Raw genomic sequence first — 15917 nt, forward strand, 5'->3', positions numbered from 1 at the left:
GCTCCAAAGCAGCTGGAAGTGAGTCTTTGGCATCAAATAACTATTCCTGTCTGGAAGCAACAATACTGAACCTCTAGCACCTCTTTGCCCTAATGCTATAGAAGCTAATGCTGAAGATCTGGTCTTGGAACAACACTACATGCAAAGTGCACACTGTGAGGTCCAGAATTAAGGATTATTGAATGTGATGTGTATCACAGTGCTGGTAACTCATCTAAATTGTAAAGGTGATATTTAGGAGAGGAGCTACTTGGAGAGAATGGGAAGCTTATTCCATAGCTCAGAGCTGCACTTGTGAGTAGCCTGTTCAAGAAAGAAGGGAGAAGGACATTCTTCCCTATACCTACCATTTACATCACAGTATTAAAATGCAGTATTTGGGGAAAAAACAAACAGAAGCTATGAGAGATAAGGTATGAATGACAGAGAGGCCTCTGAATCCCTCTAAAGCCAAGGGGGGGGAGGAATCTGGTGGCCAGGTCTCCAGTGGACAGGAAAGTTACCACAAATGAGCATATTCCTCCCAGCTCAGTATCAAACTGGAACAGCTCAGCAAGGGAAGAAAGAACAGCAGCAGCAGGAAGGATATTATGACTTAGTCTGATGTCTGGAGGCTCTCTTTTACGTAAGAAAGACAGACAGCCACACACACAATCAAACGTTTCCATGTTGCATTCCCACTTTGGCCTCCTAGACTTTCACTGGGGTGGGCTTTCAATCAGTGTTTTGAACCCCTGCTTACTTAGATTCTGACAGTGGAGAGATTATCTCTTTTTAACCATCACTAATTTCAGTTCCTATGAGAACACATAATCCAGAACATTGTTTTGCAAGAATGGGAGAACAATATAAATTTTACCTTGAGGTACTTGTTATTTTTGATCTTCTTTGCTCCACATTCACCATTCGAATACTCAAAGTGGTTTTTCTGAATTGGTGAAAGAGAAGTTAAAACAATTAATTGGTTGTCTTTAGAAAAAGGAGGTTAGGAGTGAAGGCTGCTGCATGGGGTTTGTACTTACAGGGAGGTTGAAGGCACTGTCCAAGTAGACAATCAGAATTGCTGTAGACAGACCCTTCTTATCCTGTAAAGGCAGGGAAAGATAAAACAAACCAAAACATAAAGTAGTCATGATCACCCACCAAGGACAACGCAAAACATAGCAAAATTCCAAGGGCAGCTTCTGAAGCCTAAGCAGCTCTCTGCCTTTCTCTTAAAACTTGCAATATAGAGAAGTCAAAGTCAGCACAGCATGACAGTTCTAACCAGACCAGTAAGATGTGTAACTCTTTCCAATTCATTGCCTTTAATATTTGTCAATCTCTCAATGCAGAACTGGTTGGGTTCCCCAGTGCAGCAAGACACCTAAAAACATGTTCAGCCACATACATCGACATGAATCCAGTGTCAGCAGAACCAAGCCTGGGAACAATTTTATTCACTTCAGTGGAACTCAGATGGTTTTGCTTGGTTATGACAAAACAGCCTCTTTGAGAGATGGGCATTATCCAAGCAATCCTGCTGGACAAACACCACACCATTTGGAAACATGACCCTACCAAGCACCAGTGCTGGGTATTTGCCTGTGACTAGTACAGATTATTTCAGGGGTCCAGGGTCCTACACAAATCCTAGATGAAGAGGGAGGAGAAAAATTGTGAAAGAAAAGAACCCCTGAGAAGCCACTTTGTAGTGAGTCAAACAAAGGTTTGCTAATTCAAGCAAAAAGAGCTGCCAGATTTGAGTTATTTCTGAATTACCAAGAGGCCTGGGGCAAGCAAATGCCCTTCCTCTGCAGGAGTGGCAGGGAGGGAATCACATCAAAACTTTGCCAGACAAAAATAAACTCCTGTGAGTTTGCCTGGGGTTTCTAATTTTACACACTCCTTTGTTGATGCCTGGACAGGGATCAGAGTACCTGAATCCTTTAAGCAAATACACTCACCTCATGTAACTTTTCTTGGTCGTTTACTAGTGAAAGCCACTCCAGTTTTAAATGCAAGTGTCCACTTGTTGTCTTACTTAAGGGAAACCACTAAAGAGAGATAACAAGGAGCAACTTGAGAACTGAGGAGCAGAGTAGCTTTTATATATGTCTTGCAGACTCTGAGGCTTACACACAATAGACAACATAAATTTTACTCTGAGCACCTTAGCTTGCATTTTTGACACTTAGATTGTAGCATGCCCATCTACTTCGGTACGAGGCAGAAGAAAATAAAAATAAGACGCCCCTAAACAGGCAAAGCATGTGGATATTTCCAACCAGCAGCAGCGTAACACAGGCACCCTGGCATTGTTTGTAGAGTGCTGGGTTCCAGGATGAACCACAGTAACGTCAGATAATTTCTTCCCTCAGCAAACAGGCTGCTTCACCAAACTTTATCTGCAGCTTTGTACAAAACATTTGGTACACATGGGACACAAGGTATCAGCAAGATACCTCACTGCTAGCTCAGCATAACCTCAGGGCTCTCTGGGGTTACCAGCCTGGTGGTAAAAATTATCCTAATGGCTACTTGGGTATTATCTTTTTGTGAAAACACTAGTGCAAGAAAGAGTGCAAGGAAGCTTTAAGTACAAAGAAACAGCATAGTAGCAGAGGAGCAGCACAAATGGGTGCATGCAGGCCACATTTAGAAATAAGCTGTGATCTTTACCTCATCAACAGTTTTGTCATTCATTACATCCACTAGGCCTATCAGCAAGCTGAAAGGCAAAAAGCAAATATTTCAATGTATATTGAGGCATACAGCATGAACAACCAAAAAAGCTCACTCTCAAGTCTCTTCCAAATAGCAACTTCTCCACATTACCTGTATATGTGTGTGCAGGAATGCACTTATACTCCTGAAGTCTTCCCCTTCAAATATTTCCAAAACTAAAATAAACTTAAAGCAAATCTCAAGTAACTATCATTTTTAATGGCTTCCCAGATTCCCTGCAGCAGTGTAATCTTGTTCAACATTAGTTGCACTAGGAACTAGTTATGTGGTATAAATATCTGGGCAAAAAGAATCACTTTCAACAGTATTAAATTTCCAGTATGAATAATTCAGGTGTCCCACAGCAGAGGCTACTGGACTCTGACCAAAGCTTTTGCTAATTTACCTGCCCATAAAGTCATCTTTATCTGGATCTTCATCGTACAAATCCACCTCTAAGTCCTGACCAGGCACTTCATGAACAACAAACTGGAGGAGAAAGAAGTATTGATTAAAAATAAAAAGCATTCACATCTACATATTCAGGCTCAGGTCATGGAGAAGAACACGACACTTAAGAGCTGTATAACACATCAAGGACATTCCCTGTTCTTTCTTATGGTTAAATGCATAACAAATACAATTGGTTATAGGTGAAAATATTTCACATTGTTTGCTTGTTTTTGAGCAACAAGTTAAACCCCTCAAACTGGTATCCCTAATAAACAGGGAGGAACCAATGCTAGGGTGGCCTGCAGCTGCACTGACTGATGCATTGAATGATATTTAAAATAGTTCTTTGCACCTCCTCCAAAAACCCACACATGTAAATCACATCAACCTGAATGACATTTCAAGTTTACAATGTAAATTTGAACTTGGTTAAGGGACACAAATGCCTCAACCAAGAAACAAGGAAGTCCACCTGCCCCAGTGCAGTCAGCTAAGAGAAGGTCCTGCAAGCACTGGGATGTGAATGAATGGCTGTGTATTCTACAGATGGAAAGATCAAAAGCTTCAGTACCTCAAATGTCTCATTCCAAATGGGATTAAGGTCTCTGGACACTGTCTTGCTGCGATACTGCACGGTGCCAACGCGGAGGAGAGCGTACGGATCAGACTTCCCCCTGATGGCACCAAGGAAATTGTCTTTCTGGACAAGGTTTTCAGCTTCTAACAGATGAACCCGTATTACTCCCTGGGTAAAATAAGATACAGAATTGGTTATGAAAATGTTATCTTTGGGTAATTGTAATATGCTGCCTCCTTAAACTGCTTATTTCAGGCAGCAAGGGTAGTCACCATGACAGTTCTGCAAAGACATGTAGTTTGATGCGGTACATTTCCAGTGACAGCTGTAATAAAACACTTTTTCCACCATTTACCTAGAGGGGAAAAAAATCCCCCTTAAATAAATGCACAATTCAGTCTAGATAACTGTGTAGGCAATATTATTCAAGTTATTTTAAAATCAGAAATATATATATTCACAAAGCATTACAGCCACAGTCAAATCAAGTGTAAAGATCAGCTCCCACTGACTGAAGGAGGAACGAGGCACACATTGTCAGGTTCTTATTTTACCGCACAGGAGCCATTCCACCTCAATTTAGTGATGCAAATTTGCAACAGGGAGCATGCCTTTGTCACTCATATTTATCCTCGTTAATAAGTGCATTAGATATTTGATGGATGAAGGAGATTGAAAACCTGGATATGCTGAGTATTTAGGAGATTTCTTTTTCTGTTACAAAGAGATGTCATCCTCCAAGTTCCCGATTTACACCTCTTCACAGTATTAATAAAAATTAAATATCCTGATGCTCATTGCCTATGTATTTATCCTCTCATTTGCATGTACCACAGATCTGCAGTTACAGACAGAAGGTTTAATTAGTAAATGATCTCAGAGTACAAACAGACTCCTTATGACATGTAGAGAGGGTAGGAACACCCACTGCACGTGTCTCTCCTCAAATTATGAACTATCCAACACTGTTTTTATATTTCTGAAATACTACCTACTGAAAGCCCATAATTCAGGTTGAAAGAGCTGATGCAGCATCCAAAGACACTAAGCTTGGATGTGGCAGCTGCACACTCAGGTACAAAAACACCATGTCACTGAAGAAACAACTCACCTGGGGGACAGGGAACTTCAAGTGGGCAATGTTCATGTTCTTTTTCAGAGGCACTGTGATCCTGTTGGGCAGAACCAGCCGTGCAGCAATGAAGTCTTGAATTAGCGAGTCTGACATTACACTGCAGGTGGGGGAAAAAGGCAACCTCAATCTCCACAATCAATCACAATTCAGAATGAAAAAATGAGGGAGAGTGGAAGAAATGGGCATTGCAAAGCCTAACTCCCTGCAAAGTATTGTCAAGCATTAGAACAGGACATCCAGGGAAATGGTTGAGTCACCATCCCTGAAAGCATTTAAAAGACTTGTAAAAATGCTTAGGCACCTAGTTTAGTGATGAGCTTGGCAGTGTTAGGTTAATGGTTGGACCTGGTGATCTATAAAGGTCTTTTCCAAAGTTTATGATTCTATGAAAGGGCTGCAGAGTGGCCATTCAACTTCAATTTAGTGGTGCAGGTTTGCAAAATGGAGCGTCCCTCTTGCAGGGTGTGAATTTGGTCATCATTGTAAACAATGAATGGGAGCTTGGGCTGTGTGAAATCTCCATGCACACACCCAAACAAGTCAAACTCAAGTGCCTTCTGGGTCTCCTTAGGAATGACACCAGAGATGGACAAGGGGAGAAGGGAACCAGGAAGCTGCAGCATTTCACAGGGGGCTCAATGCCACGAGGTAGTTTGTTTTTAGACTTAGAAATGGCCACAGCACATACTGCTGCCTAGTCTTGTCCATCTGCTGAAACCTTCTCACAAAAATCGAAGAAGCCAGACACACCTAAAAAAAACCCCAAACCACCCCACAAAAACCCCAAAAAACAAAACAAAAAAACCCTCCACCAAAACAAACAAACAAAACAAAACAAAACAAAAACCCAACAACAACAACAACAACAACAACAACCAAACAAACAACACCCTTGGCAGATTTTTCACTAAGAAGGAAAATTTCATTTGACGTGACTGGAGATCACACTGGCTGAATTGAGGGCACTAGCTTGGGGTTCAAGGAACTTTCCAGCCTAATTACAACTTTCACATTTTTAGCTTTTCAGTTCAAAATCTTTTCTTTACATCTGCTCTTTTTGTACAGCAGATAAAAGAAGTATACAGCTATTACAGATGTCCAAGTACTTGCCAGGTGATTAATGAGAGGATTTCAACACACCACTACACCCTGGCATGAACAAAATCAGTATTAAAAGGAAAACCCAAGAGCACCAAGTATCTCAAAGACTCATCCTCTTGATCGACCTGGTACTTATAAGGGTAAGACTGTGTAACAAAATTGTCCCAATTCACAGAGAAGGCTGGATTCACACATAAAGAACATAAGGAAAATCTTCTATGCCAAATGGCAAACTAGGAACCTTGGTCAGGCTCTTGGCTTTCCTGTGAAAAAAGCCCTACAGGAATGTCACAGGATTGTCTCCTCTCTCAAGTCTCAGGGTACACCCAACTAAACATAGCTTGTATGTGGGGACAGATGACTGCATCCAGCTCCTTTGCTATCTAAAGTGAGCCAAATTCATTTGACTGGGAGGACTCTTGTTCAACCTGTACTTCAGCCCATTCATGGTCAGGCATGCTTTGCTCCCAGCTTTCATTGCACTGCTGAGGAACAAGCAAAGGTTTCTGTGTGCAAATCCCTGTGGGAGAACTAGGCAGTAAAAATTTAGGACACCAAATTTGCACTTAATTATATGAGAGGCTGTAGGCTGGAACACCTACATGCCTTCCCCTTGCAAGGATTAGGGAAACCAAGTTAGAAAAGAACAGATTAATTCCTCTGATAAAGAGTGGAGCTCTCAGGCTAAACTTAAGGGCAAAAGGCCACTCAAGAGAAAAAGGAAGCTTCCTCTCATTCAACATCAAAAGCCTTCAGAGGATCTTTAAGGCATAAAGTGGCACCTAAAGTGGCCAGACACTTCCTATGAGTTTGCAAACCATGAGCTGCAGAGGAACAGAGAGGAACAGAAGTGTCTGCATTTGCAGTGAAAGGGAAAAAGGCAATGGCTGTGTAACCCCATGTATTTTCCTCTTGTGTGACAGAATTTTCTCCTTACACCAAAGAACAAGGACAGACTGAATCCCCAATCTGGTGAAACAGTTTGAAACAGTACTGAAACCCACAGAGATTTTCATCCTTGCTGTGCAAGTTATATGTATGTAACACTGACCCAAGAGGCATTGAAGAAGAGCTAGACCTAAAAGGCGAGCAGATTACATAGAAAGAAAAGAACTTTTCTCCTTGTAAATCTGGTGCAGTTCTCTTTATCATGGATTGTACTTGAGCCTGTCAGAGAGACTGCAACTCTGTGATACCTTGCCTTTTTACACTTTAGTGTAAATAAGAATAAGCAGAGTGCCAGTCTAAACCTACTTCATCTATCTTTGCAAATAACTTTGCACATGGGAAACAGAAGAGCTTGGTTTTTTTATTTATAAATCCTTGTTTTGGGGGGATTTATATTTCCATCCTAAATGCAATGAAGTGATTGAAACAGTTTTGACAGAACATAAAAAGTACCCTCCTCAGGTTTTGCCACAGCCAGATACGCTGGGATGAACATCAGCAAAACACCTTGCACACAATGCTCTCAACAACAGCTTTAATGGTTACTCAAGAACTACATCCCAGCTTTCAGAGAATTCAAAGAATAAATTAAAGCAAAGTAGACACTCACTTAATCCCTGGGACATCCAGAAGGTTGCTCATGCCTGCCCAGTTGATTTCCAAATGCTACAACAAGATCAGGGAGAAAATATTATACAGATTTATTAAAATTTATTTCAAAATAAATGTGGAATGTAAAAGGAAAATGCTTCTAGAACAAAGCCAGATGTCTAAAGAAAAGAAAACCTGCACCACCAATTGCATCGGTAGATTAGAATCAACAGCTGGTATCAGTTCCCTTATCTATTTATCTGCCATCCTGAATTGAGGGTATCACTGGACCTTAACCTGCAAGCAGAAGGAAAGTCAGCATTCAACCCTTAGCAATGGCCACTGGCAGATGCCCTGGGGTCACGAAGGAAATTCAGCAGCTCTAGTAAGACTTTCAAGTTGTTTTCTCAGCCTTTCACTTAGGTTTGGCCTATGCCCTGAGGCAGGGGGATTTACAAATACCACGGGTTTCAGGAGTCTGTATTCCTATTCATACAATAAACAAAAAGAGGTTCTGTGTGCCAAAATAATGCTGCTACATCTAAACACAAAAGCACCTCATTCAAGATCAAAAATGCATGACTTTCATGAACTCAAGCAGAGCATAAACCACAAGGAAAGCTGTGTGCTGTAAGATAACTGATTCCTACAAGACTAGGAGGTTTCTCATATTTTATTAAACCACAATTGAGTACAAGGGACATGACCTTAAACAGGCAAGTTTTCAAAAGGCAACCATGACTGAACGGTCTCCAAAATAACTGCATTTAAAATCTGTGAATGGGAAGATCCAGCCAGAAACCTTGCAGAAACAGCTCCTGTGCTGCCACATAAGACAGTCCTCCCATTCTTAGAGTGAAGAGAGTGACTGTTTAGGCACTACTCCAAAAGTATAACGTGAATTAATTCACATCCTCAAGGAGTTCAAGAGGGACATCGAACAATTAGGAATTTGTCATTTCAACACCTGAACTATGAGATATTCACAGTTATGCAGTTTGGGTTATCAGTGATGGACAGTTTGTGTCACTCACCAAAGACCAAGCACTAAAGGCCAAGAAGTTTGCAGAGAGCAGCTCCTGACTCACCGGTTTCTGCATAAAAAACAAGGTCACTGCTCCAACAAAAGGTGCATCGGTTAGGAGAGGTTCCAGGATCACCCGCAACGTCCCATACAACTGCAAACACAATAGGAAAGCTCAGTCTTAAGGTACTCTCATGATGCGTCTTCAAAACTGTGCTTTTCAGTCATGGAGATAATTCTAGAAAATCTAATTGAAGTAATTTTATTTAGAATTTAATAGCAAAAAACTTTTATCCCCCAAACCATTGCTGTTTGTATCAGGCAACGCTTTCTGTGTTTGTGGAGTCTCTCTGAAATCCTGCCATACAATGGAGCCATTTGTCTACTAGCTAGCAACATTCCAAAAACAGCTTTAATCTACACCAGCTTATGAACATCATGGTTCTTCTGAAGTTCTCTAACAACACTCTGAGCTCCTCTGAACTCCAGTGGCAGCTGCTGGCCCACACATACTCAATGCTCCAGCACCGACCCTGTTTAAGAGGCACACTAGTAAGCTTAGAAGTGGAATTTAAGTGCTTTCCATGGAAGGCCTCATTTCCCCAGCCAAGGACAAGGAGATAAAGCAAATAATTCCAAGAGTTGCTGGTTTCCCAGTTGAGTGTCATGACCTCCCTACTGGGAGGTGCCACCTCCTGCCCCACACAGCCAATGTTAGCACAGCACTCACCTGTACACCTTTCACTCCAAGGTTAAATTTTGATATGTCCATGTGAATCTCACAGTCCCCTATGTAACTGAAAGAAAATTCTCACATTATTCCACGGTCTGCAATAGTCCCATGAGAGATTTGGGGCTGTACAGAGCATAAATGGAATCAATTTAAGGATTGACAACATGATCCCACAGGCAGAGATGGATTTTCAAGTGACTGAAAAAGGGTTGTTGAACAAAGGTCAGATCTCTCACAAGAGAAACCTTGCAGTCAGGGATATTGATGTACCTGTAAAACACTGAAGAAACATCTGTATTTCCAGATTACTTTTCTGTTCTTAAGACTGGTAGCTGGCTGAACCAAGCTTGCTCCAAGAAGAGGACCACGACGCTCACTCAAAATTCAAGGTCAGAGCCATTGCCCCTCTTGCTCCCTTCTCTGCCAAAAGCCTGATCTCACCCCACACCCTGCCAACACAGCTCCCAAGCTGGTGCAGAGCCATCCTGCCATTATTTATGGGCTTCCCACCTTGCCCACACCCAAAAAGCCCATAGATCACCCTTGCCCACAACCCAAAAGCCTACTTGAAGGACAAATTTATCACTAAACATAGCCTGTTTTCCTTGAGGCTGAATTCAAAGACAACAACTTAGATCAGACTTTGGTCAGTTGCTATGGAGAACATCAGGCTTTAAATAAAGCAAATGCTGAATGAAGTACTTTGGCAATTTGGAAAGCACCTTAGACTTTTAATAAAGTACAACCATCACCTTATGCAGAAACCAATAGCCACTCCCCAGGGAGCAGAACCTCGCAGATCTGTTGATGCCTCTGGCAGAAAAAAATTGATGGGAGCTACCAAGTTCCCTTTCAGCCCTCTGAGAAACAGCTCTGGCTGCAGACACACAAACACCCTGCAGGTAAAGCAGGGTGTAAAGGTACTGCAGCAGTGAATGTGCTGTGCTTGCTGCCTGCATGCATAACTTCACTCCATAATCAAAGGAAAAGGGCAGGAGTTCTGCTCTGACCACATGAATATGGGCAAATAGTGCTGCAGTTGCCACAAATTCAGGCTGTAATTTGGAAATAAAGATTCCCTCACACCCCAAAAAAACATGCCAAGACTCTGCAACCCTGTGAATTTGCCTCCACTTTTGCAAGCAAAGTTCTTTGTATATTTGTTTACAGATAGTCACCTAACAGAATTTTAGGAGCTCGTTACACACAGAATAAAGCCTTTAATGTTACAGCTTTCTCATTTCTTATTTCCAACCTCATAAACCATGCTAAACTTAACAATCTTTCTTAAAAGCTAGTGACATAATTAAACTTACTTTATGCTTGTTAACTTCTACAATTTTGACATTATCTTACAGGTCATTATACTGGGTACTAATAGAGTATTGTTACAATAAAATTCTAAATGAGAAGCCAAAATTAGTTCCTCAATTTGCAGTAATTAATCCAAGAGGATTTAATTCAGCTTTTGCAAATGTCTAACACAACAAGTAAGAGCTGTGGTGCTTCAATTCACAGCCTTTCTACCTTTCCACACAGTCAAAAACTCTTCCCACTCAGTCCTAGATGTCTCTTTTCTCCAGTAAAGATGTCAGAGACGTCTTATCGGAGCCTGAGCCTTTAATTAGCCTTATGTCTGCCTCATACAGGCATCGCCCCCCTGCAAGGGTGCTTAGTAGGAGGAATGAACTTTGTTCATTAGTTTATTCCTCATTTCCAGTCCCAGCTGCTCATGCTTCCATCTGCTCCTCTGTGCAGCATAACCTTGCTGTGCTCTCTGCTGCCCTGCCCCAGAGCACACCTGAGCCAAACTCAAGCCTTGACACTTAAAAGGCTGAGGGCTGAGCCCCTCCACCCTACACAGGACTGTGCTTTACCCACTTGTGGAGGCTGGAAGAATCACTCCATTCTCTCCTGCATCACCCATTACACAAGGTGATGCAGATATGCCAGTGATGTGGATGAGAACCTTGTTCAAGTTCACATATCTGTGTCTCTTCCAGACTTGGTTGGAAAATCTGGGCCCGGTGTTTATGATACAAAGGCAATCCAGTAGCTGAAGGCAGAGCTGGCAAGTTTAACTAACTGGATGTCGGCACATCCCTTTAGAAAAAGCCTGGGCAATTCCCCTCGATAAAGTAACTGCCCATGGGCCTCATCTTCTCATGGCCTCCTCATGCTGAAAGCCCCTTTGGCCCAACATTCTCAAGCTTTTTTTAACACACACAGACCATGCTCACTCTGCCTTTGGACTTGGGAGATGAATACGCAGAATTACCCAAAGTAGAGAGATAAGGAAATGTAACCAGGCAGCACAGGGTATGAGAAAAGCCAGGTCACCTCTGCCTTTCCCCTCTCCCTGTGCAGTCAGCCTTCTAGGGGCAGGTATCCCGTTTTCCTCAAGACTGACTGGTTTCCAAAATGCTTTGAGTTTCTTCTACGAGCCTAAAAACTTAGTTATCCCAAACTCCACTAAAGCTCAAAGTATTGTTGCACATTTCTTTTAACTTCTTTCATCAGACAGCTCTCAAAACTTGACAGGAAGTCAGAGATTGTCTTCTAAGAGCAAATTGCAATCAATTAATTTTTACACATGTCAATTATTAAACTCTTCTCCTATGACATCTAATGTAATGTAAATGCCACAGAACATCAAGCAAAAGAAAATTCTGAACATTTCCAATGAAATATGCCTATGAATACTAAATCATATTAATGAAATAGGAAGAAACTGGATGGCAAGAAAAATACTTGGAAGCTCTGATGATTATAGCCTACGATTATATGGCTATGCAGCAGCTCAGGCAGCATCACAATTAGTGGAAAGGAAAGCAGCTGTAGGAAGACAAGTAGCTGCACTTGGACAATTCCTGTTTTAAAAAATGAAGTATATAATTCTTTTGCATGAGACAGTCAAGACTATAATAGGACAGTGCTCTACACAACCATTCCCAATGCTCTGATGTTACAGCCATGTAAAGCTGCTGTTAACAGGTTCAAGCAAAGCAGATTCCCAAGTTGAGTTGGTAACTCCATGCATTACCAGATCTGCATCCCTGACTCTGTTAACAACTACAGCCCACATAAATAAGGGACCTCCAAGTGTTATTTTTCACATTTGCCAAAGCAAAGGATGCATCAGTTGAGGTTATCAGCATAAGGAACAGAAGTGCTTGGCCAGTTTGGAGATGTTGATGGGTCTGCCAGAGGGACAGGAATGTGGAGGTGGGGGAATCCCTCTGCAGAGGATTGTCAAAAGACAGTGAAAATGAGCATGTGGGAGAAGCAGTTTAGCAGAGAACAGCAGCAACCTTCTGCAAGGCTTAAAAGGCATCAGATCTCTCAATCTCAACATGGAAAGCACAAATGATTTGCCAAAGGCCCTAACGCTGACCTAGGTATTACAAAGAGCACTTTGCCAACATCACTGAAACACCTGACTGAAAATCAAGCATGTGAATTTACAGGGAGTGATGATGCTCTGCCAGGGCTGGGGATGCTGCCATGCCATTGCCACATTAAGCAGCAGGCACAGTTCTGAGGAGCTCTGTGCTGTTGCAAACACAGTCAGTAATTTCACAGCTTCTTCCTGGCACTATCACAAAAAGCCATTTTTATTAGGCAGCTCAGTCACCCACCAAACTTACAGAGTACAGCAGCATGCAAGTGGCAATTCCCCCAGCAATTCCATTCTCCCGGGCTAAACCACGAGAGAGTCTAGCTCTGCAATGGCTCTGATGTTAACAAAACACACAAGCTCATTCAAAACAGCCTGGGAGGTATTAAATGTTTTATCTAATTTTGTTGTTGTTGTTGTTAATAGAGCTAGAGGCAGTATCCTGCTCAGAGAACAGTTGTAATCAAAAAAACCAAATTTGTTGGATGGCACATAGGACAAATGATGACTAAAATAGAGGATTAATCTAGAGGAAGGAATTAAAAAATAAATAGTGCAAGTAGTTCTGGAAGAACTGGAGAAGTTGGACTAATGAGAAACCATAGTGGGCAAGACAGACTGAACACCTCTAGATCTGAGAGCTTTCCTGAGAACAGGAAACACAGTTTGAAAACTCAGGTTTCTCACTGCCATCAATGGCAAAGCCAAGGGACACATTCTTATACCCATGGCAGCTGTGATGGGCCAGAACAGGTAACACTTAGAGCTGTGCAGGTTATTTCTGGTCTAAAGACTGATGCACAGTTCACTTCTGTAACTACTGAGGACATCCAGTTGGGAGACAGATTATCTCACATCATTCTAGGCTCATCTTAGTGCACCATGCCCAGTCCAGCATGACACATACACAGGCAGTAAATTAAGAACCATCAACATAATCAATGATGCAATGTTACCAGATCTGCAGGTCCAGGGTAACCTGCCTTCTATCAATTTCTTTGGTGTAGGCTTTTATTCCATTAATTCTAGGGCACTGAAATAGAAACAAACAAGATACAACATAGTCAACATCTATCAAGTTAAGCACAAGTGTAAAGTCCTACTCACTTGGATCAATTTGAGTACAGAAGCATTAATTAAATACTTTGCAAAACTGCATGTAAAGTACGAGTATACCGCACTATTTTTTTTTTTTCTTTAAAGATAGAACAGCCTTGGTAGCTCTCAAACACAGGGCTAGCTGCAAGTAGCCCTAGGCCATCCTGCAAGCCTTAGAGAGCACTGAAAACTCCTGTTGGAAGGGTACAACAGAAATAAATATGGTCCTTTGTTTTATCTCCAGTCCCAGGATACTGACAGCAAGTGGAAGAGATGTGCGTCTTTCCTGTATGATCCTTCCTTCCTGGTGAAGATACTCAAGTCAACACGAGGAGGGAGCAAAGCTGTTACAAAGCTGAACATCTCACTCCCCTTGCACCTGAACTTTTCAGAAAAGAGTGAACCACAAGTGTTACAAAAGAATCCCCCTACCTTCTCACCAAAGTGGATCTTGGTAAAGGTGCATGTTTTCAGATGTACACTCTTTGCTCTGATTTTTGGCTCAAGAACTTCTTTAAATGTTTTTTCCATTATTGTTCCAAAGTATGGCCAAGCCTGTATGAGGACCTAAAGAATGGCAAAAGCAGGAACACACTGAAAAGTCTTTGAGTAAGGCTCCTTTTGCAGAGAAACAGACACACCCATTACAGAACCCTGACTATTAATACCTGTCTTTTTAAAATACCAAGTCACCTTTGTGCACTTAAGTCATCCTTATGGAAGAATCCATCTCTCTTCATCAGAACTGGAATTTGTTTCAGGAACTGAAGGGTGAACACCATAGAGACTGCTTCTAACCACAGGAGCCAACAAAGCCAGGGTTGAATTTCTAAAGTACAATAGTCCCTAATTATTCTAAAGTGTCACAACTTCCCTGAAGCTAGGTTTATTTGGAGAGGATTGAGATGAGCTTTCATACAAAAAAGAAAGTTTGCTAAAAAAAGAACAAAAAACAGGATAGTCACTGGATGCTAAATTCCAAGTTCAGCTGTTTTGCTTTGAGAGGTTGACCACACCTGCTGATGGGACCATTTGCCTCAGTGCCCTCTGGGAACCTTCCTGGTAAGAGGAGATAGCAGCAGGTTTGCTAAAATAATAACAACATATGCATTTGTAGGTATACATACATACAATCACTCGCTTTTTCTTTTTAGTCTCAGAATGAAGTGTTGTTGAATTTATCAAACTTGTATCAACCAGGCTCACACTGGCTTCTCAACCTCAGTGGCAAACCCCACACTTAAGTGACTCCACAGTTCAGTACAGCCACTGATAAAATTGAGCTACACTGTAGTAACTCGATAACTTTCTCAGACTTGTCCCACAGAGTTTGGGTGGGAGGGATGCAGCTCCAGGTGGCCTCACCAGCTGGAGTTCAGAGCTTCTCACCTTGTTCAGCCACTCCACTCGTTCAACATCAGGGAAGTGAACCTGGATGCAAAGAAAAATAAAGTGAGTGCCACGTGCCATCTGTTTGAGCACACTCCAACACATGCAAAAGATAGCATGGAGTGTGGAACAAGTGCTAGAGTAAGCTGAGATCCTTCTGCCTTCATACATACATCCTTTATGATTTACTACCTCCTTGAAAAATTGTAAAATGCAAATAAGCTGGTAAAAAATAGTGAAAGACAAAAGAACCCACGTGCGCTGATGTATCGGTATGCCTCTGGGCACATTTACATGATTAAAGCAAGTGTCACATCCTGTTCATGATGTAAAGCAGCATTAGATTTCTCATCCTTCTCTTTGTCATGCCTTAGGAAGCCACGAGAACCTACTTCTCTTTAAGATCATGAGCTGTGCAGGACCTGTTTCCTGTTCATGCTCACCTCAACCAGGACACCACACTTTGGAAAACGAGAAGCTGCTTGGGAAACTCAAGTTTATTGTTTGTGGCAGGATTTCTCCATTAATATCAACATAGTGCCAACAGCTTGAGGGAAAAGAAGCCCTGTAAGAGTTCAAGCCTATTAGTATACACTATCATGTGTAACAGTGCAGTGTTTTCCCCTCTCAGAGCCTTTTAAGATGGTAAGGACAAATTAAAATGAAATAATCACTTATGTGTGTTGTTTTCAACTTAGACACGCCAAATGCCAAGAAGAAATGTATATGGTCATTACAAAATCCTGCCAGTTCCCTTAAGAGATT

At 41.8% G+C, this 15917-nt stretch overlaps 2 protein-coding genes across 2 annotated transcripts in view; one reads left to right on the top strand and one right to left on the bottom strand.

Moving 5' to 3' along the window:
* CEP70 (centrosomal protein 70) overlaps positions 1-15917 on the top strand; it is a 77957-nt gene that overhangs the window by 20984 nt on the left and 41056 nt on the right. The window lies entirely within an intron of this gene.
* ESYT3 (extended synaptotagmin 3) overlaps positions 1-15917 on the bottom strand; it is a 31035-nt gene that overhangs the window by 9637 nt on the left and 5481 nt on the right. Inside the window, exons 2-14 of the mRNA XM_066323351.1 lie at positions 15153-15194; positions 14196-14330; positions 13622-13698; positions 9266-9332; positions 8600-8689; positions 7531-7586; positions 4848-4968; positions 3731-3904; positions 3113-3195; positions 2662-2710; positions 1947-2036; positions 1023-1085; positions 860-928 (exon numbers count right to left, since the gene is read on the bottom strand). Of these exons, the coding sequence (XP_066179448.1) occupies positions 860-928; positions 1023-1085; positions 1947-2036; positions 2662-2710; positions 3113-3195; positions 3731-3904; positions 4848-4968; positions 7531-7586; positions 8600-8689; positions 9266-9332; positions 13622-13698; positions 14196-14330; positions 15153-15194 (1116 nt within the window). The remainder of the gene's footprint in view (positions 1-859; positions 929-1022; positions 1086-1946; positions 2037-2661; positions 2711-3112; positions 3196-3730; positions 3905-4847; positions 4969-7530; positions 7587-8599; positions 8690-9265; positions 9333-13621; positions 13699-14195; positions 14331-15152; positions 15195-15917) is intronic.

Source organism: Sylvia atricapilla, chromosome 7 (assembly GCF_009819655.1).
Source record: "Sylvia atricapilla isolate bSylAtr1 chromosome 7, bSylAtr1.pri, whole genome shotgun sequence".
Classification (NCBI taxonomy): domain Eukaryota; kingdom Metazoa; phylum Chordata; class Aves; order Passeriformes; family Sylviidae; genus Sylvia; species Sylvia atricapilla.